The sequence below is a fragment of the Lutra lutra genome, chromosome 7 (assembly GCF_902655055.1).
Source record: "Lutra lutra chromosome 7, mLutLut1.2, whole genome shotgun sequence".
Classification (NCBI taxonomy): Eukaryota; Metazoa; Chordata; class Mammalia; order Carnivora; family Mustelidae; genus Lutra; species Lutra lutra.
Window position 1 is genome coordinate 131027791 of NC_062284.1, and position 22242 is coordinate 131050032.

General features: G+C 50.2%; 1 protein-coding gene across 1 annotated transcript in view; it reads right to left on the bottom strand.

Moving 5' to 3' along the window:
- Positions 1 to 21173, bottom strand: part of ESRRB (estrogen related receptor beta) — a 169543-nt gene extending 148370 nt beyond the window's left edge. Inside the window, exon 1 of the mRNA XM_047738659.1 lies at positions 21035 to 21173. Coding sequence (XP_047594615.1) covers positions 21035 to 21036 — 2 coding nt within the window. The 5' untranslated portion in view covers positions 21037 to 21173. The remainder of the gene's footprint in view (positions 1 to 21034) is intronic.
- Between the last annotated feature and the right edge of the window lie 1069 nt (positions 21174 to 22242).

Here is a 22242-nt window from a genome sequence, read left to right on the forward strand (position 1 = left end):
CCTCTGTTTCCCACCCCTTTGCCCCAGACCCTCACCCCGCCCCACCCTCAGCCACTCGGCCCCCTCCCCCCTCGCCTCCTTCCCTCCCCCACCCCCACCTCCCCAAGGACAAGCAAAGTTATTACAATAATGAATTAGCCAGCCCGCTCACTGCCGCCACTGGCGAAGACAATTATCCCCCCGCACATCCCTAGCCGCTGCTGGCTCCCTCATAAAGACAGGCTTTTGGGGCCGCTTTGTGCTTTGATTGGAAATGAAGAGATTGCTAATTAGGGAACACCTGCTGGGACTCGGGCTGGCAGGAACAACGGCAGGACGGACTGAGTGGCCACTGAAGGCGGGGCTGCGCGCTGGAGAGCGCGCCCGGGTCTGCGCGCCCGTAAGGCTGGGGGCCGGCCGGGGAAGGAAGGAGAGCCGCGCGGGCGCCCCGGTGATTTAATCCGAGGCTCTGTCACCCCCACCTAGCCGCCGTAAACAAAACCCAGACATTTTATGGAGCTTTTCACCTTTTAAAGGATGCTAATTTGTTTATGGGTGGCTATAATTCTGCCTGTGTTTGCATAGGTCAGTGCCTGGCTTGCGGTGAGCCTCCGGGACTGCTGTGCACAGCTGTTTCCAGCTGGGCCAGCCAGTGTTGGGGGGCATGGAACCTCCAGCTCCCCGCGGAGGCCCCAGATAGGGAGCTGGCCTGCGGAGGTGACCTGCCAGCACCTGGACCAGCTGGCAGCAGTGACAGTCAGGGACGTGAGGTCAACGGGGAATTAAACGTGGGCTTGACTTGGTTATGTATTCCTGGGCCAGACACCAGCCCCTTGTCCCCACTCCTTCCTGGGCCCTGGGAAAAGCAGTTTGTGGGTGGCCCCTTTCCCAGAATGAAAATCTAATATTCACACCCAAGTTAGTGGGACTATACCCACTAACCCACTATACCCAACCGCTTTCTCCTAAATACCGTCAAGTCAAGTCGTGGCTGATGAGCTCCTACCTCATTCTCCCAGCCCCAGCCCCTGCTACAGGCGCGGCTTTCTCAGCAACCGGGCTTTTCAGCCACTGTTCCCTTTCTGAATTGGATTCAAAGTGTATTGAGCAACTGCTGTGTGCACTGAGGGTTACGCCCCCCCCCGCACACACATGTGCATGCACACACGTGTACACACACACACACAAGTTCTGTGGGGCATTCTTTTGAATATTTGCAGCACAATTCCTGGCTCAAGAGATCTCAGTCCTGGTAGCAAGACACACACACACACACACATGTGACTGTAACCTGGGGGCCACCGTGGAAGGGGGCTCAGAGTAGGGTGGGCGAGATGACTTCTATGAGAGCAGGTACAGTGAAGACGGCTCTGGGAAGGGGACAACCTAGCAGAGTCATAAAGGCGTCTGTGTGAGCCGGGACACAGGACTGCCACTCAGCCTGGCCCTTGTTCAGGAAAATAGCATGTTTTGGCATAGCTGGAGCGTGGGACTCAAGGACAGTGAAGGGCGGGAAAGAGGTGGAGGCGGGCACAGAGTGTAGGATGTGTGCTAAGAGCTGGTAAGAACCTTGGCCGGGGAGGAACAGTAGTCTTTGACCACATACAGTATTTATTTATTTGGCAGAGAGAGAGATCACAAGTAGGCAGAGAGGCAGGCGGGGGCGGGGGCAGGCTCCCTGCTGAGCAGAGAGCCCAATGTGGGGCTCTATCCCAGGACCCTGAGACCATGACCTGAGCTGAAGGCAGAGGCTTAACCTACTGAGCCACCCAGGCGCCCCACACATACATGGTTTTTAAGGTGGCCTGCTGCACTTGTGTGTGGACTAGGAGCATCTCCTGGAGTCACCCAGAAGAGGGGGGCCCTGGAGCCTGACTCGAGGAGTTGAAGAGGCCTCCCAACCAGCACATCCCACTCCTGGGCCATTTCCTGGGCCATTTCTAGTTGCTTCCTCTCTCTCCTCCATCTTCTATACTTTGGGTTTCCAAGACACGTTAGTGCATTTGCCCACAGAATGGAACATTTGCTATCATACAAGAAAAGCACCCCACGGACCCCTCAGTTCACTGCAGGAGGTAAGGACCCTCACAGTGTCCCATACTGGTGTGAGCGGTGGACTGAGAGTGCTCTGCCCACTGGCCTCTGTTTTCCCAGCTGCAGAATGGGGAAGCTGCCCCCTTGTTTTTTTGGGGTCTCGTGCAGCTTTGAAATTCCATCATTCTACCGAGGATTGCACAGTTTTGAAAGGCGGTGTGAGAACTGGTTAAAAGTATAGGTATTACTGGAAATAAACCCTCACACATATGTTCAAATGATTTCTGACAAGGGTGTTGAGACCATTCCATGAGGAATGTACATACAGTCTTTTCAACAAATGGTGTTGTGAAAACCGGATATCCCTATGCAGCAAAATGAAGCCGGGCCCTTACCTAGCACCATACAAAAAATTAACTCAAAATATGTCAAGTCCTAAATGTAGGAGCTAAAACAATCAAACTCTTAGAAGAAAACATAGGGCAAGCTTCATGACATTGGATTCGGCCGTGACCTCTTTACTCTAACACCAAAGACACAGACACCAAGAGAAAAAGACAGATCCTTTGGACTTCATAAAAACATCTGTGTATCAAAGGACACCATCGACAGAGTGCAAGGCAACCTACAGAATGGAAACTATTTGCAAATCATGCCTCTGATAAGAGATTAGTATCTAGAATATAGAGAAAACTCCTAAAACTCAAGAGCTTCAAAAACCAAACAACCTGATTAGAAAGTGGGCAAAGGACTTGAAATGACATTTCCCCAAAGAAGATAAATGAATGGCCACTAAGCCCGTGGGAAGACACACAATCTCACTGATCATCAGGGAAATACGAGTCAGAGCCACGGTGAGACACCGCCTCACACCACTGGGATGGCCACTTTCGAAACCTCAGGAAAAAAACAAGTTTTTTTTTTTCTTTTTGAAATTAACATATAATGTATTATTAGCTCCAGGGATACAGGTCTGTGAATCGCCTGGTTTACACACTTCACAGCACTCACCATAGCACATACCCTCCCCAATGTCCATAACCCAGCCACCCTCCACCTACCTCCCTCCCCCAGCAACCCTCAGTTTGTTTTGTGAGATTAAGAGTCTCTTATGGGGGGGTGCCTGAGTGACTCAGTGGGTTAAAGCCTCTGCCTTCAGCTCAGGCCATGATCCCAGAGTCCTGGGATCGAGCCCCATATCGGGCTCTCTGCTCAACAGGGAGTCTGCTTCCTCCTCTCTCTCTCTCTCTCTCTCTCTCTCTCTGTCTACCTGCCTCTCTGCCTAATTGTGATCTCTGTCAAATAAATGAATAAAATCTTAAAAAAAAAAAAAAGAGTCTCTTATGGTTTGTCTCCCTCCCGATCCCATCTTGTTTCATTTATTCTTTTCCTACCCTCCAAGCCCCGACATTGCCTCTCAACTTCCTCATATCAGGGGGATCATATAATTGTCTTTCTCTGATTGACTTATTTTGCTCAGCATAAGACCCTCTAGTTCCATTCACGTCTTCGCAAATGGCAAGATTTCGTTTCTTTCGATGGTTGCATAGTATTCCATTGTGTATATATACCACATCTTCTTTATCCATTCATCTGTTGATGGACATCTAGGTTCTTTCCATAGTTTGGCTATTGTGGACATTGCTGCTATAAACATTCAGGTGCACATGCCCCTTCAGATCACTACAGTTGTCTCTTTAGGGTAAATACCCAGTAGTGCAATTGCTGGGTCATAGGGCGGCTGTATTTTCAACTTTTTGAGGAACCTCCATGCTGTTTTCCAGAGTGGCTGCACCAGCTTGCATTCCCACCAACAGTGTAGGAGGGTTCCCCTTTCTCCACATCCTTGCCAGCATCTGTTATTTCCTGACTTGTTAATTTTAGCCATTCTGACTGGTGTGAGGTGGTATCTCACTGTGGTTTTGATTTGTATTTCCCTGATACTGAGTGATGTGGAGCACTCAGAAAAAACAAGTATTGGCAAGGACGTGGAGAAGCCAAACGCTTGCACATGCCTGGTGGGAATGTCATAAGGGGCAGCCACCATGGAAACCAGTACGGCAGTTCCTCAAAAATTGGGGAGAGATTTAGCATATAATTCAGCAATTCCACTGCGGGTATGTGCCCCAAAGAATGGAGAGCAGAGTCTCAAAGAGATATTGCTACACCTATGTTCACAGCGGCATTATTCGTAAAGCTAAAATGTCAGAGCAACCCAATCGTTTGTTGGTAGATGAACAGTTAAGCAGAATGAGGTATTAGGCTCATAGTGGAATATTATTCAGCCTTAAAAAGGAAGGAAATTTTGACCCCTGCTGCAACATGGATAAACCGCGAGGACAATATACGCAGTGAAATAAACCAGTTATAAAAGGGCAAACCCTGTTAGGATCCCACTCATCTGAGGAACTTAGTGCAGTCACATGCATAGAGGCAGGAAGTCAAAGGTGGTTATCAGAGGCTGGAGGGAGGCAGGACTAGAGTTTAACGGGGACAGAGTTTCAGTTTAGTCTCCTTCAGATGAGAAACATCCTGGCAACGGATGCTGATGAGACTTGCCCAACAATACAAATGAACTTAGTGTTGTTCATTGAGCTGTGCAGTGCTTCAGGCGGCAAATTTTGTGTTCTGTGCAGTTTACCACAATAAAAAATACCTGGCAAGCCAAACAAAACAAAAACCCTCAACATAAGCTCTCAACCACCGAATTTTTTTAAGATTCTTTGAGTTTTTGAATATACATTTGTGGTTCAAAGTATGTTAAAAAAAAAAAAAAAAGGACGTATGTTGGAGAGAGACCAGGTTCAAATCCCCTGGAGCCACTCAGCAGCTAGGGCAAATCATTTAACTCCCCCAGCCCTCATCTTTCTCATCTGTAAAATGGGGGGAATCAGGACACCTATTTCTTATGGTTGCTGAGTATGAGAAGGAACGACAGGAGTAGGACAGCAAACATGGCATCTGCTCCATAGTGCGTGCTCTGTCATGGGGCTGCCTCCCCTTCTCCCTCCTCCTCCCACCCGTCTTCTTCTCCTTCTCCCTCCCATCCCTCTCTTCTCCCCCTCCTCCCCCTCCTACTCCCTCCCTGCTCCTTCCCTTCACCATAAGCCATATACTCTTCCATAGAGTCAGGGTAGAAAACTCAGACTCTGCTTTGTGTCAATATCTTTTCGCTACAATTTAATAAGTGTCCCTGTTTTCAGAGCCACCTGCATGATTTTCCCCCTTGTCTCCTGTGAAACTAGATGTCTTTCAAGGAGTTTCCAGACCTGTCAAAGAGAAATGGAAAAGCTGGCAAAACCCCACCCCCACTTGGGGTCCATGCCTCTGGTGGGACAAGCAGGCGGCCACAGATGCAAGAGACACGGGGCCTCTTGGTTGAAAATTCTCTGCCAACTGCTGGCACAGGCCAGGCAATGCGAGCCTCTGGTATTGAAGGACAGTGGGCCCTCTGCCTGGCAGCCGGGATGGGCTCCTAAGAGAGACAGAGACACAAGCCCCTGAGGGGCTGAAGGCACAGCTGCGAGGTCATCCAGCCCAGGCCTGGGCTCCCCTGGCCCAGGCAGCTGCCAAAAGCTAGGGCTGGGGTCCTCCTGGAGGCTGGGCTGGTGCCGGGCCCAGGCATGGCAGCTCCAGCAGATGGTGGCCCACGCACCCCAGAGCCTCCCTCTACCCAGGGAAGCCAACATGCCAGACACTGGGAAAAGCTGTTGGCAGGAAGGTGCTTTCTTCCCCACTCTGGGCAGGCCACAGCCAAAAAGAAAGCAGCGTGGCTTTTCAAAACTGTCCTGGGGTCCTGAATGCAGAGGAGGAGTGGGCAATGGTGTGGTCCCGAACGTCTCCTAAAGCAAACCTCATACCCACCCTCTTCCCACGGCGAATGTCAAATTCTTGAGTCAGCAACGTGTTGAATTAAAGATTATCACCAGCTGAACCCCTCCACCCAAAGTTTGTGTCCCTAAAAACTCCATGGTGCTCCTGTCCCTGAGTTTTAGCCCCCTTTATACAAGGACAGCAGAGTTCCTGGGCTCAGCCCTGAGCCTGTGCTGCCTCCTGCCTCATCTTCCCTACTTCACCCTACGACCCCGGGAGCCTGAGTGCAAGCATCCCCTCTGCACACGAGAGAAAACTGAGTGCAAAGCGGCAGATTTCCATCCCGGGCCCATAAAGTGGGTAAGTAGCAGATTGGAACCTGACCCCGAACTAGTCCGAAGTCAGAACGTGTGTTGTCCCCACCACTGGGATCAGGCCACAGGGGGTGTGCGTGCCTCCGTTCCTTCAGCACAGGGACAGCAGGGGGCCTTGAAGTCACTTTCCAGTTGGTTTGGGCAGTGCAGAGCCTGGAGCGGGCGTGGAGGACAACCCTGTAGGTGTATGAGGAGGTCCCGAGCCGCTGGCCCATTGCGTGACGGCACATTCCCATGGGCGTGGTGGGAACAGCAGTGTGCCTCAGGTGCGGCACCTGTGGGAGCCGGCGAGGGGCAGGGCACATGCAGGAGGGGGGCACAGTGCTCTCGGGCTGTGTACCCCGGGGCAGCGTGGGGAGCGGTATGTTACAGTACTGTGGGGAGGACAAGGTTTGGCACAAGGCCGGGGCGGGGAGCCTGATGGTTGTGTGTTACGGGGGGGAGGTGGACGTCAGAAGGGTGGGAGCCACATGCCCTCCTGGACCCGACCCCAGTGTTCCCAGAATCTAGTGCCCAAGCCCTACTGGTTTGGCGCTAGGATGACATGGAGCTCTACAAGCAACCAGATCGGAGTTCAGAACTCATCGGTACCACTCTGTTGGCGTGCCGTGCCCCTGGGCAGGCTGACTGGGAGCCTCTGTGCCTTCAGCGATAAATCGGAGACACCAAGCCCCTCAGGTTGGCTGTGGCCCTCCAAGGCCACAATGCAGTCTCCGGGCATTTGCATCTTCAGAGTCCCTGTATTTGTTGCCTGCCATCTTCAGTGCCCAGGGTCCTGGTGCTGTATGGCTCTCCCTGGGCTCATCCCAGGGAAGAGAGTGATGGGGGCTCATCATCAAATTCCAGAGCGGCTCACGTGGAGACGGAGAGACAGAAGCCCACACCAGGACCCTGCCTCGGATAATCTCTGTATCGTAGGTGTTGGTAGTGCTCTGCTAAGATCCCATTGCCACCGGTGTACCCATCCCCAGCTCTGAAGGGCTACAGCCTTCTCCTGAGAAATTTCCTGGACCAGTGGAGCCCCTTTGGTCCGGAAGAGCCTGGGAGGTTACTCTCTCCCCTTAGGGCAGTTAGCAGCCAATGACTAATTGATATGGGGGTAGAGCTAGCCAGTAGGCTTGTCCCACATCAAGGTGGGACAATTCTGTGGTGGCCTTTATGCTCCAGAGCTCCCTGTGGGAATCCCTGCCCTTCCTTAGTCCCCTCCCCCACCGACCTCTCTTCCCTTGCTCTCCAGCTGATTTCTCCAGACAGCATTCCCTCAGTACATCTCTTGCCCAGAATCCCTGCTTCAGTCTCTGCTTCTGGGGACACTGACCATGGCCACTCCCTTCCCCACTTCTTAGAGGTCTCCCCCAAACAGCCAGGATCGAGCACACAAACAAGAGAAATGCCAAAACCATCTAGCAGAGACACTTGCATGCCCATCAGATGAAAAGGCAAAGATTAAGCAACAGACTCACCCAATCTGGGGGGGCATGTCAGTTTCTGATCTGCAAAGGCCCCAAGAATGGTGAGGGGAACATTGGTCTCCTTGGGGTCAGTCCAATCTGGAGAATCAGTGCCTGGGTCAAGGCCATGATTCAGGAAACCAACAGATCCTACAGGTCACCCTAATACCCTCTCCCATGCCGCTGGGGACCCAGTGGCCTCCACTGAGAGCAACCACAGTCACATCAGACAAGCCTCCCCTTCCACTCCGGAGAACTTTCACATCCTTCCCACAAAGAGAGATGGGAGACTAGAGACCCTAAGAACCTCAGATACGGTGGGAAACAAAGTCCCCAAGGAATGCGAGTCCTTCAGAGACAGAAAATTTCTCCACTAAACTGTGTAAGGAACATTAACGACCTGAGAGATGTTGTCAATACCACACTGCAGCCCAGGGACAGGAGGGGAAGATGAGACACTGGGAATCACACCAGTGATCATCAATATCCATCAGCATTTCATTGCAAAGGCCAGGCCAGTGTCCCCCAGCCACCCCCACCCCTGCCATCAGGAGGTGGACTGCAGGCTATGAGGGCCCCTTAAGAGCCAGGGAAGCCAGAGGGAAGGCAGAAACCTGATGAACCTGTACCAAGGGAAGGTCACAGACAGGGAGATGACAAACACTCTGTCCCAAACAGTGAGAGCATGCTGGACTCCATCCAAGGTGGGGAAATATTATAACTGTCCTCAGGGATGTGATTAGTATCCCAAGAGCCCAGCTGGGTGGATTGAGAAGAGACAAAGGTCACAGGAGATTGGGCAAGGAGTCCAGCCATCCGGCCATCCAAGACTGTGGCATTGGTGAGAGACCCCTCCTGCTCACTTTGCTCCCTCTGTAAGAAAACCACGCAGTGGATTATGGTTGATGGGGAAAGACAAAATAGGAAACAAAGGGAACGAGAACACTGCTACGGGATGACTGAAGGGACGATGGGACGTCAGAAGAGGGAACAGGAAGGAGTAGCCATCATTAAGCAGAGAAAACAGGGATGTGCTTTCTGAAAGAGGACCCTGTACCCCGGGAGCTCTTAAAGGCTATGCATTTTAGCCACAGATTGTGTCTCCATTTTATGAATAGGGCTGCCAGCTCTTCTGGAGAGAATTTTAAACATTTATTTAGGAGGCATAAGACCGTTAGCTACGGCAAAGGAGAGGTAAGGATGATTAGTAGAGGGCTCACTGGATGGAGGTGAGTGTGTGGTGATACTATCCTGGAGGCAGGGACTTGGCGGACACAGAAGCCAGGGCTGCAGGAGCTCTCCTACAGTCTGTGGGTCGGGGCGCATGGTGGTGGGGGGAGACATTGGGCCAAGTTCAATGTTTATGTAAATGCTACCAAAGAGTGCTGGTGTGGTTTTCACTGGTTGCCTTCTTGCACTTAGCTCTGTCATATTTTGTGGCAGATGATGTCAGACCATTCTGCCTACCACCTGGGTGACCTTCAGCAAGGTCCTCAACCTCTGTGTCTGTTTCCTTTTCTGTAAAATGGGAATAATAATATAATAATACTTCTATCTTTCAGCTGTTATGTGGATCAGTGAAGGTAAACTGTGGAAGGCTTCCAGCACATAACACAACTTCAGAACCTGCCTCTTTCCTTTTCCCACACTCAGAAGAGTAGTAGTCGCAGAGGTGGGACATGTGAAAACATCCAGAAACTAGGCAAGCACCAAGCAACGACATGAAATGCCACATATACCGAGTAAAACACAGAGAAAGACAAATACCGTATGATTTCACTCCCATGTCAATTCTAAAAAACAAAACAAATGAACAGACAATGAACAAAACAGAAAGTGGTGGCTGCCTGAGGGGGAGGGAAGTGGGGGATGGGCGAAATAGGTGAAGGGGATCAAGCAGTACCAGCTTCCAGTTGTAAAAATAAATTCGTGACGGAGTTGGAAAGTACAGCACAGGGAGCGCAGTCAGTGACATGGGGACAGACGGTAGATACACGTCGTGAGCACTGCGTCGCATAGAACATTCTCGAATTACTTTATTGTGCCTCTGAAACCAACACATCAGATGCCATCTATACATCCAAACGAAAACTTTTTTAAAAATTGCGAGCAATTGGGGCGCCTGGGTGGCTCAGTGGGTTAAAGCCTCTGCCTTCGGCTCAGGTCATGATCCCAGGGTCCTGGGATCGAGCCCCACATCGGGCTCTCTGCTCCGCGGGGAGCCTGCTTCCTCCTCTCTCTCTCTCTCTCTGCCTGCCTCTCTCCCTACTTGTGATCTCTGTCTGTTAAATAAATAAATAAAATCTTTAAAAAAAATAAAAATAAAAATAAAAATTGCGAGCAAAATAGGTTTTGTATTTACATCATGGAATATTATTTAATAATAAAAAGGAACAAGTACTAAGAAACAAAGAAGCCGTGTCTTGAGGAAATGTCACGCTCAGGTATCAGGTAAGGGTACAGTTAACGTGCGTTGACATTACTGTCAGGGGAGAAAAGCGGAATCTTTCACAATAGAGCGCAAAAGAGAGATCCTGAAGAATTTTTAAGGCTTTCAATTCCTAATGTGGTTCATTGGCAGTGTGAAAGGTGCTGGTTGAAGGAAATAGGAGGTTTTAGGCGGCAGAGAACAAAGCATGTCCCCAGGCTCAGTATGGAAATGACAGAGACCCAAGACCACCTGGGCTGTGAAAGTCCAATTGTAAGAGCTGTTCTTCTGGGAAATTTTGGTGGAGGGCTAGGAAAGTCCCGGGATCAAGGGTCCAACATATAAAGGAATTCCTTTCTGAGTTTATGAAATGGCAAAGACAGAAGTGAGAAGTGGCTCAAGGGATCAATCAAAGTAGAGGTAAGGACTTACGGGAGAATATTCTAGAAATAAGTTAGATGCAGTAAAAAGAATTGTCACACAGCGATTAATGATAAAAATCAAGGCCATTTAGTTAAAAATGAGGAAAAGAAATCTTTACAGGGAAGCACATAGGGACCCAGAAAACAGATAAGGACACTTCGTGCTCCGAGGTCTCTTTATTTAGCAAGCCTCCAAATGTAGTATTTTTAAATTAATAGAATATGATGGAGAGAGGGAGGAAAAGAACAGAAACAGACAGTGGAATGGTCAAATAGAGAAGTAGATGTGACTGTCCTTCCTAAAAGATGTTTTCAGTGGGTTGGTTGTAGGCAGCTCTATCTACATATTGCAAAAAGATTTTCCAGTTCACACCAGTGAATGAACCACCAGTGAGGGGGACACAGAGGGGAGACGCTGGAGCCATTCAGGATAATTGGCCAGGCCAGGAGCATTTCTGAAACAGCCAAGTTGATACTGGGTTGGGGGGGGTGGAGTCTGGCATTTACTCATGTCCTTTATTTCGTTAGAACATTCAGAGGCATGCTGAGGGACTGCACTGAGGAACGGGACCCCCCAGTCCCTGCCCAGAGAACCTTAATTCTGGAGGGGGAACCGCCATGCAAACAGTTGTGATACAAGACGGTCACTTCCTGGTGGGGGGCCCAGGAGACGTTCAGCACCAGGAAGAGGTCAGCTAGCCTACCATGTCTTTTATAGGTGAAGAAACAGAGGCAGAGAGAGATCAAGTAACTCGTACAAAGTTATCAGGCAGTGTGAGAGCTGGGACTCGAACGGGGGCCTTCTGGGAGTTCGTCTAAAGGCTTGCTCAACATGCTGCCATAAAAATCAGTTGTGTTTCCATAAACAGTTCGGTAGCCTCCACAACCGTGTCCAACTACATCAGTACAGTGTCATATTTCAAGGTAATACTTCTGATATTTTTAGCAAATAGATTCTACAGGTTTCATTATAGTACATCTACTTGCCTTCCCTCTGCCCCCATTCCCCACCTTGATTAGGCAAATTCAGCCCCAAAAATAAATGCAGAAAGAAGGCAAGAGAAGAGCCTAAGGAAGCCAGAGCTTGGCCAACGGGTCTAGAGATTACACTCTGACAGGCACGTAGCCCTCCTCTCCTGGAGCAGGTGTTTCTCATTGTCATGCACGGCTATGTCTGACCCCTAGGCAATGCAGAACACCTCTGCATGTTTGAAAACTTTACATAAATGCTATAGCCCTGCCTCTAGACTCTTTCTGAGTGCCCCTCCCTTATCAACGCTGCCAACTGTCCAAATCCAGCAAGACTTCTTATTACATTAACCGTTCTTTCTGCTTCGAAGCCTCTATCACCTAGTGCAGAAATCTGGATGAACGTTCTGCATGGGAAAGATGCTACCACCATATTTCTGTTGCCCAAGACTACAGCCTGAACTTAGAGGGACTACATCCATCTCGGGATCTTCTCCCCTGGGCTGAAAAGTGGTGCTCGGTTCCCACTGGCTTCCAAAGGAGCAAGAGCAGATGTGGCATCTGAAGGCAGAATTAACTCAAGAGTCATTACATGAGGGTGTTCTCAGTTGAGTGCGCTAGAGTAAATAGTAATTACAGGTTCCTTCAAGATTACTCTCAGCGCGAGAAGGAGAAAGAAGAGCGTCATGGATGGCTGACCACAATACCCTTAATGTGTACACGTGCACACAAAAACACAAGCGGCTCACAAGTCTGGATTCAGAAATTTCCCCCAAGAGTGAGATGTCATGTCTACAAGTCCCTTGAAATATGCAAATTAGACCGCCTTGGAGCCACCAGAAGTTGCCCTCACCTACTTGCTGCCTTTCCTCGATGAGTATCCCCTAAAGATGTACCATCAAGTGTATGGAAAACAAGCCATCCTTGCTTAGTCACACCGTATGAGGAGGAGGAATTCGCCCCGTGCAGACACTACACTCCAGTGATTCCACAACACTTGCGGACACACGTGACCATCTAAATCATTTCCAGCTTTCACGCCTGGATGATGCGAGGCTATGGGGAACAGATCTCCACGAGGGCTGGGAGACTTGGCCAGACCTCTCCAGGCCCAGGCAGGCACTGGGAGGGTGTGCACTTGGTTCCGGGACATGGAAGTGTGGGGAATTATGGAGGACAGGGGTGGGGGGGGGGCATGTCAGCAAACCACCTCTAGGGGAGCACTTCCTGTTGTGCCTGTAAGCCGTCTGCGGGGAGGAATGTAGGGACTTTGAAACTTCCTTCCTTTTGGCCTTTTTGGCGTGCGGCCCTAGAAAATGATAACCGTGGCCAAGTGCCATCACCATCATCATCAACAATGGCTCTGAGAGCTTACCAGTTGGAGCCACAGCTCTGAGGGCCTCTGTGTGTGTCTTCTTTAATCTTCACAATGACTTCACAGGGAGGAAGCTCTCAGCGTGCCCATTATACAGATGAGGAGGTTGGGTGCAGAGTGGAGAAGCAGGGGAGCTTGCTCAAGGTCCCAGCCCATATGGGGTGGACTTGAGTTCACGTGACTCTAAAGCCTATGTAGTCACCCCCAAGCACTTCAGGGAGATCACCTGAGGGGAGGCTGAGACTGGTAAGCACTTCCCATTTCAAAGGAATGTTTGTGCTCTGATTCCTTATTCTGGCTTCACAGTGATCTTGTGAGGCACTCCCAGCAGGTTTCTGATCCCCTTTTCTGTGGGTAAAGAGGTGAGGGCAGGAAGGGGTTTGGTACTTGCTGGGGTTGCCCTGACTGGGAACCTTCTTCCAAATCCCAAGCGTGCTCCTCTCTTCTGGGCTGCCCTGGTGCTGGGGCTTCTCCCTGACGTGTGAAAACCTAGACGCGACTTCTGGGGCGGAGGATCGTGGGGGCAGAATGTTAGGGCCACAGAGGCGTGAAACAGGAGTGTCTACAAATTAAAAACAAACTGAAAAACGCCAAGTGGACAGAGTGTTGTGGAGCAAGAGGGCTTGACCCGTTTTCCACTCACCACCCAGATGTACTTACAGACGGAGGGAGCTGAGGAGAAAGAACAAATTGAGGGAAATGATAGAGAATAGGAACGGCATGAGGACAGTCAAGACACAAAGCCAGGGGAGAGCCATGGGCCCAGGCCCTGGCAGTAAAGGGACACAAGCTGGCGACCTGTGCTTATTGGTTTGGTCTGGAGCACAACGTGTCGGCTCCGTCATGAACAACAGTTTTAAATGTCAACTTTTAGAATGGGAAGGCCCAAGACACCGCCTCCAAGCCACCATTTTAAGATCAGGGAACCCAGGCCCTGAGAGTCTGCTTGCCTTCAGTATCACCAGCATGAGCTTGGGACTGGGCTGGACCCACCTGGTCCCTGCCCCCCTTCCACGGCACCGGTCTGCCCCCCTGCCCGCAGAAGCTATAGCCCTCAACATTCAAACTCCCTCCAACTGACTTTGTTTTTTAACTTTTTATTTCAACATAATTCTAGCTTCACAAGGAGTTGCCCCTCCCCAGCTGACTTGCACACACCAAGTCTTAATAGAATTGCAGACGTACATGGGGTGACGGGTCAGTTCTGGGCTGACTTAGGAGCAATCTATGACGTCTCTTTCTCAGATCTTATCCTACCCCATCCCTGCCATGAACCCTAACACACACACACACACACACACACACACACACACTCACACATGGCCTAATCAGCAATAATTTCACTCCTGAATATTGCTGGAAAGATCACTAAGCCAACCTAATCAATCGTCTGAGCCAGCCCCCAGCCCCCAGGAGATACCCAGACAGTTCGTTGCTATCATGTAACCCTTTGCAGCCTGAGTTTTCATCCACTGCCTTCCAAAAGAGAGCGGAAACACTCTTTTGGGAAGAATCTGCTACCTAAGCTGATGTTCCTCTCTTGCCACCTTTCAAAAGCCTTGTCTGCGCTAATGGAAGCAGACACTCTGGAACACTTCAGAAGGCAGGTCTCCCTCTTATGTGTACCACGCGGGACCAGTGCGGTTACAGCGGGAAGAGAACGAGGCCCCACAGAGTGTGAGCAGCCCGAGAGGCAGGTAAGCGCAGCCCAGAAAGGGCAGAGGACAGGGCACGACAGACGAGGGAAACAGTCACTGGAGAGATACCAGCTTAGCTGGTATCTAACATCGACTTACACAAAGCTTCTTTACAGACTAGAATAAAATTCCCTGGAAGGTTTGTGTACATCTAAATAAAAGACACACCTTTTTCTTTTCTTTTTCTTTCTTTCTTCTTCTTCTTCTTCTTTTTTTTTTTTTTTTTTTTTGGTTAAAGCCAGAGGAATATGAATGCAGGAGGGACGGAGGGGAGAGGGACTGGGGCAAGGACCACGATCCACGGGTCACAGGAGAAGGTAGTTAAGGCATCTGGATGCTCACAACTTCCAGTCACTCTTCCCACAATGAAGGCATCAGAGGTGTCCCCTAGAGAGGAGTAACACCATGCAACTCACATTGCTTGTGTTGATGGGACACAGACCTTGTGCTGGGCACTGTTCTAGGTGCTGGGGAATTTCAGAGATGCGTAGTGAGGAGGGAAAGGGGTCGCAGTGACGATTCCAGGGTTTAGTAGTGGTACCCCCACATCTAGGATGGAGAGGAGAGAAGGGGGGCAGGGAGAATCACATGGGCACTCTGTCCGTTTGGGTGGCCCCGGGATTCACATCCTGGATCCCGGCTTCAATCAGGAACTGTGTGGCTTCTCAGTGGGGAAAGAAAAGGAGCAGGGCTCTTTGCCTTGCAGCATAGGAAGTCCCAACACAGAGACACTGAGGAGCGTTGAGGACACTGGGACCCCTATTCAGGAACGGCATGGGGGAGGGGAACACTTAGTTCTGGGATTCACTTGTGGAGTGACTGAGTTGAGAGAACGGGGTGGGGGTGCAGAGAAGGCACCTGCTGCCCCGAGAACACAGGCCTGCTGGCTTCATAGGCTGGACTGGCCTGGCCTGCTCTGTGGGTAGAGCCCGCGCTGCCCTCTGCAGACGCAGGGTGGAGAGGGGTGCAGGGGTGATCTGGGTAACTAAGCACAAAACTGCCTGTTGGAAGGTGAGCCAGGGCTAAGGGAGCCGAGCAAACTCTGTTTCCCCTCACTTAGGACTGCTGTCCAGAGCCTGGTTCCCAGCACCCACTCACCCACAGTGGTCTAAAAGCCGTACGTTCTTTTCAGAGGGTGATGGGGAGGGCCGGGGGTCCTGATAGGCCTTGATCTCTGGTTTCCTAAGGGGATAGCTCATTGGCAGATGAGCTGGAAGTCTTGCTGACCCAGGAATCTGGTGGCCAATATTCAGGAAAATAGCTTGTTACAAACTGAGTATTTGTATTCCCTCAGAATTCTTTTGTTGCAGCTCTGATGTCCCATGTGATGGTATTAGGAAGTGGGGCATCTGGGAGGTTATTAAGTTTAGAAGATGTCATGGCGGGGGGCATGATGGGATTCATGTCCTTCTAAGAAGAAGAAGAGACCAGCATTCTTGCTCTCTCCTGCACGTGAAGATGAATGAGAAATGCAGCCTCTGGCACATAAATAGGTTCTCTCTCGACCTGAGCGTACCAGCACCTGATCCTGAACTTCTAGGCTCCAGAACTATGAGAAATACATTTCTGTTGTTTAGGCCCCTGACTATGGTACTTGGTCATAGCAGCCCAAGCTGATGAAGACATAGACTGTCTTTAGGGGTATGACAACCCTGTGAGGTAAGCTCTATAATGATGCCCAGTTAGCAGATGGGAAAACTAAGGCCCGAAGGGATTAATTAGCTCAAGTCTTAGAGCTTAGAAGAGGTGGTGCCAGGGTTCAAAGCTGGGCCGCCTGCTCAGAGTGTGTGTTCTTGACCATCCATGAGAGGCACGTGATAGGGAAGGGGCAGGAAGCGTCAATGAGGAGCTGCACATACAAGAGGGAATGCAACATTGTCCCTGCCCTTGGGGAGTGTCTGGTGCAACAGGGAGACCCAGAAACAATCATGCCCTAGGGACGAATGCAATACTGGAGGGAGATCTGTCGGGGGCTCCAAAACGAGGGGGATGCCAACCACATAAGGAAGGCTTCACAGCAAAGCTGTTGTAGTTTTGCTATAAATGCCATCATTTATTTTTGAAAGATTTTCTTTATTTATTTGACAGAGAGAGAGAGAGAGAGAGCACAAGCAGGGGGAGTGGCAGGCAGAGGAGGAGGGAGAAGCAGGCTTCCTGCCAAGCAGGGACCCTGACATGGGGCTCGATCCCAGGACTCTGGGATCATGACCTGAGCTGAAGGCAGACGTTGAACTGACTGAGCCACCCAGGCGTCCCTATAAATGCCATCTTGACAGGAGGAAGGGCAAGTGCAAGGGGACTCACAGGCCACCGAGCATGAAGCACTAAGAGAAAGAACACTGCCCTGGGAAAAGGGGAAAACAAAAAGCCAGCCGTCCCCAATGGTAGAAAGTCAGCTGTCTGGAGCCTCTGCTGATCTCACGAAGCAGGAAAATGGGCCCAAGTGAAAGGACTAGAAACTGCTCCCTTGGTTGGTGGCAGAAAAGAAAGGCAAGTGTCCACAGAGCATTCGGAATCCTCCTGTATGAGGGATTCCTGCCTTTGCTTCCCAAGCAGGAGACCACACTCCAGGAGAGCCAGGGTACGTTTGGGCAGCCATCTGGCTCTGACTTTCTCCTCTCCTCCACTGTACCCCAGAGAACCAGGGGAGAGAGCGGCCAGAATGTGCGTGGAGCACTTAGACTCCTGACCTCAGCTTTGCCTTGACATTGCTTGACCTTGGCCAGGTTGTTCCTCGCCTCCTCTGGCCGCAGATCAGGGAGATCTCGACTTGCTTTCTCCTGGGCACAGCGAACCAGATGGGCGTTGAGGTCCTCGTGTACAGAAAGCAGGGCCGGGGGACCAGGGTCTTAGACCCAATGACAGAGCAGAGGGGACAAGAGGGACCTGGTGGAGATGTGAATTTGCTCCAGGACAGGAGACAGCCCACAGCATTTCAGCTGCAGGACGGAAGTGGGGGAGAATCCTTTGCTCCTGCTCCACCAGGCAGCCGGGAACTCTCCAGTTGCTGGAAAATTGAGCCATACTCCTGTCTGCATTCTTACCTCTGGACTGGAGGAGGAGAACTGATTTGGGGAGTTGGAGGCACACATCCCCTCCAGACCCTTTCGAACGAACGGAGGATCCACGTCCGCTGGGCTGCTGGGGACTTTTTTTTCCTGAACACATCAGCTGACTCTGGCTTCAGAGCTCCTGCCACAGTTTCCATTCTCGCTTTGTGGACCGATTCCCCCCTCACTCCCCATCTTCCACTTTGCTGAAGTTGTACAGCAGCCTGAAAATGCTGATGGCTTAACTGGTTTAATTTTTTTTTTTTTTCCCCAGCAGCCCTGAGGGGTTTTAACTCTTTCCTCCTGCAGAAACCCTGCTTTTGGAGTTGAATGTTTAAACTCTCACTGGGAGACTCATAAATATTCGGAGTCACTCTCTCCCTCTCTGTTTGATTAGGAAATGAGCCTTTAACTCAATGTAATCCCCAAGCCATTAACAAAAAAGCCCTCAACAGCTCCACTATTAGAATTTCACTCTTAACCCGCTGAGGATTGAATTAGATTAACATAACTACCCACAATCTGAGTTTATTTTCTGTGCCAGATAGAAATGTGTTTTTCAGGGAAGGCGAGAAGGGGGAGGGAAGGGAGGAGGGAGGGAGAGGGAGAGCAGGAGGGTAATGAAATGTAAAAATAGAGATAAGAAAAAGATGGACAGATACACTGTAGAAATGAAGGGACGGGGAGAAAGAGCAGTGCATGGTCTTTGGTTTAAAAATCCTGCCAGCTGCCATCTTTTATTTACAGGGTATTTGGAGAGGCCTCAGTCATGTGAAATTGTTTGAATTAGGGGAGCGCTTTCCGGGTATTTGCAATTCCTTCTTCCTGGAGATTGATGGTCCTGCACCTGAGCCTGCTGTATTCCAAAGCACCTGCTCAGTGGCCCCACTGTCCCCAATTTGAGAGAGGAGGTCGGGCTGGGTTTCCATGTGCTCAAGCGGGGGGCGGACACATAAAGCAGCGCATGCACACAGGCAACTGTGTGTTTACATCCAGAGAAATAAAACAACGACAAAGATGGAATGGGTTAGATTTTGCAGACATGAAGTCACCGACAGCCCCGTGACCAATTGCATTTAAGAAATCAGTGTGGAAAAAAAAAATGAGTTTGACGGGAGCTCAGTCCACATAAAATTAATCGTCACTGAAGCAGAAACTAAGTAATCAGAGGCTGCCTTAGGCAAATGCATTGACGTTTGCCCCCAACTGCATCTCCAGAAGGAAGCCCAAAGGGGAAAACCATAGCTTGAATATGAGGGTGAAATGTAGGCTGGCCATCACACGGCCAAACAGAGCCTCTATCCCCCCTAAAAGCATCCACAAGTAGCCAAAGCAAGGAGTACAACAAACATTCTTGCTCACCTGCTCCTGCTAATGAGAACAGAGCACTCGTTCAGAAATGCGGACTCTCTCCTACTTCATGCAATCCTGGGCCAGCAGGCTGTAGTGTGCACGTTGAGGAGGGAGGGAATGGTTTGCTCGTGCATTAAAAGATTAAAAAATGTCACACTTTCTCTAAAAAGCCTTTGAGATCTGAGAGTCCTCGGCTAGAAGTTCAGCGGCGCAAACAGCTGACTGATGTGATTTCGGAATGCAACGTCTCAATTGCTTGATTTGCTTGAGCCTTAATTAACAACAACCCACCGAACCTCACTTCGGCATTATTGTGGGGAACCTTAGGAGGATGTGTTTATCAAAATGGAGGCCTTGGAATAGAGAAAAGTGATCATGCTATCCATAGGGTTACATTCAACTCCTGTTTATTTTTTTCTTGATTCCTGGGCTTTTACTGTCCACACTAGGTTTTAAATAGTGACAAGCCCCCCCCTCCCGCCCCCCACCTTACAGCAAACTCATTCTGAATTTTCCCACCAATACATGTGGTCTTAACTCCCTGAACACGTGAAGTTGTCCTTCTGAATATCTTATTCCTTCCTGATCCTCATTTCCCCCTCCACAATAATGCATGAATGGATTACAGACAGTAATAACCCCAAATAAAATACAGGGGAGGGTAAAGAACCTAAAGACCAAGTTTCAGAAAGGCCCAAAGTAAAACGAGATCAAATCGTCTCTCTAAACATATGTTTGTCCATATTATTAAACTTTCACTAAGTTACATTTGTTGTTAAAACTATTTTGCTTTTAATCAAAAATAATCCAGAGCCATCTGGTTTTTTTTTTTTTTTTATGTTTTTAAATTATCGGAAAGGTTATTTTTTCTTGTTAGAATATTGTTCTCCCAAACAAATCAAGAAGTAGTCCTTAGCAATAAGGCATATGATAACCACTGTATTAATAAGTAGAAGCCCAGACATTATTAGACCACTCATTTTAAAAGTTGTACATAATATACATTAAACATCATCACATCCCTCTTCCCCCCCAATCCTTTGTAAACAATATATGGCAAACCGCCCCTGCAGGATTTTCAGTTAATACTCTGCATTATCCAAAAACTAAAGTCCCAAACCTTGCACAGGGAGCTTGTGGCAGGTGGGCCCTGGGGACACCTGACAGTGTCTGGGGACTGTCACCTCTAGGAGCCATGGATAGGCTCACAGCGCACCCCCACTGTCTGATACAAGCAACGCTTTGACAAGAATGGTGATACCAAGTTTCTCCCTTTCAGGGAAGGACCTGGAGCACTGGGCCCACCAGCAGGGCACACCTCCTCCTCCCCACCCCCACCAAGTGCCCCTTTCAGGATGAAGAAAATACACCCAATGTGGGAGCCAACAAAAGCCCTGTAAAGCAAGACAGATCATGAGCTTGCCTCTGGACTCCTCCAAGCAAACTCACTCTGGGGAGTAAAAAAAAAAAAAAGAAAGAAAGAAAGAAGAGAAAGAACAAAAGTCCTTTTTGTTGGAGGTGCTCTAGAAAAACTGGCCGGGACTGCTCTGAGTCCCCCTGAACCTGCCGGGAACCCTCCATCATCACCTGTCCTGGGTGAACTGGGTCTTCCCTCTGTAACCTTCTCAGCTCCCCCAACGCTTGGAGCTGCCAGCAAATAAAAGTTTTCACGCTGGGAGACATAACCACCCCGCCGAGCCGCGTGTAAACTTTCCCTTGCCCTTTTGATTTACTTACTTTTCCTCGGCAAAAACAAATAAAAATAAAAGGGAACCTATGGATTCTGAGTGAGTTTGGGTAACAGTCCCACCCAGCCTTTCCGGGTCCCTCCAGGTCCCTCTGACCTTCCCATGACAGTCTGCGAAAGGCAACACTCCCCCCCGCCACCCCCACCCCCGACCTCCGGCCTCACAGAGATGCTTTCCAGCGCTGAAAACCAGAATGAAAGAGCAGGCACGGGGAGATATTTTTATCCATAAAAAGAGAGAGAGAGGGAGAAGGAGAGAGGGAAGGGGGGTGTGTAGGGGAAAGGACAGGACAGTGCGGGGCGGCGCTGGGGCAGAGAGAAGGGAGAAGTTGCGGTACTTACATGCTTGGGGCCGGGTTGAGGACAGGGGCTGGCGGGGGACAGGCTACCCCTCAGGTGTTTCCACTTGCTGATGACTCGGTGCTCAGCTCCTCCAGCACCAGCTGACAGTCCCCTGTCTGTGTCTCTTTGTGACTAAGGACACAGTACTCCCAACCTATAAATAGATCCCGACTCCGTGATTGATATAACAGGCAGCTGACAAAAAAAAAAAAAAAAAAAAAAAAAAAAAATCCCACAACCATAACCAGGTCTTAAACAAAACAGCCAAAAGCTCTGGGTGTTCAGCTCTGCCGAGCCCCTTACAGACTCCGCAGCCACTGATGGGCACTGGAAAGCGGGGAAGGAAAATATACAGTAAAGGGAGGCGAAAATGGGGAAGGACACACAAAGGGGGAAAATGTGAAAGTTACTTCTCTAGGGGTGGAGGACTCCCTTGGGGTCACGGTGGGGGGGAGCTGAGGAATGATGGTCAGGCAGGGAGAGCAAGGGGAGGAGCCCGGTGGCAGATCCTGACCCTGGGGAAGGAGAGGCCCCATCCTGAGCCCGGGGCCCTGACAGGGCCCGAGTCAAAATCCCTACTTGGGAGCTTTCATCAGTGCAAGTGCTTTCCACGAAAGTTTCTGTTCCTGCTGCCAAATCAGGAGGGAGACAGGGAACAGATAGAGTTTTCCTCCTCAGGGGCCAGACTGGCTTCTTGGGGGACCTGCAGGAGGCCCCCCCGAGGGTGAGGGACGATGTGCAGGTGAGGGTTGGGACAGAGTCAGGAGTCACCTGTGCCTGATGGGCAGGACCCAGCGGGCCAAGTTGCAGCACATAATGGGTTTTTAAAAGGCCAGCTAACGACATTCCTGATAGAAGAATTGGCCAAGGTCGAAAGGCCTTGGGGGGCATTAGTGTCTGTTTTTTTCCAGAAAGATTTCCTAGGAGAAGACATTGAAAAAAGTTTCTCCTTGGGAAAATGAACCCCACTCTTTGAGATCCAGAAGGGTCTCTTAAGAAACAAAGTTCTGCCAGAGTCCTGCCAAGGTGGGGTGGCCTCTCTGGGGCAGGCCAGCCCAACTCTGGGAGCAGGGCCACGGGGCAAGATTTCCAGAAGATGGGGGAGTCATGGTGACAGAAGTGTGGGCTGTCTGACAATGAACCAGGTGAATTCCTGGTCACCGGAAAGACTTCCATCCTGCCACAGGCCGACTCACTTCCTTTGGTCA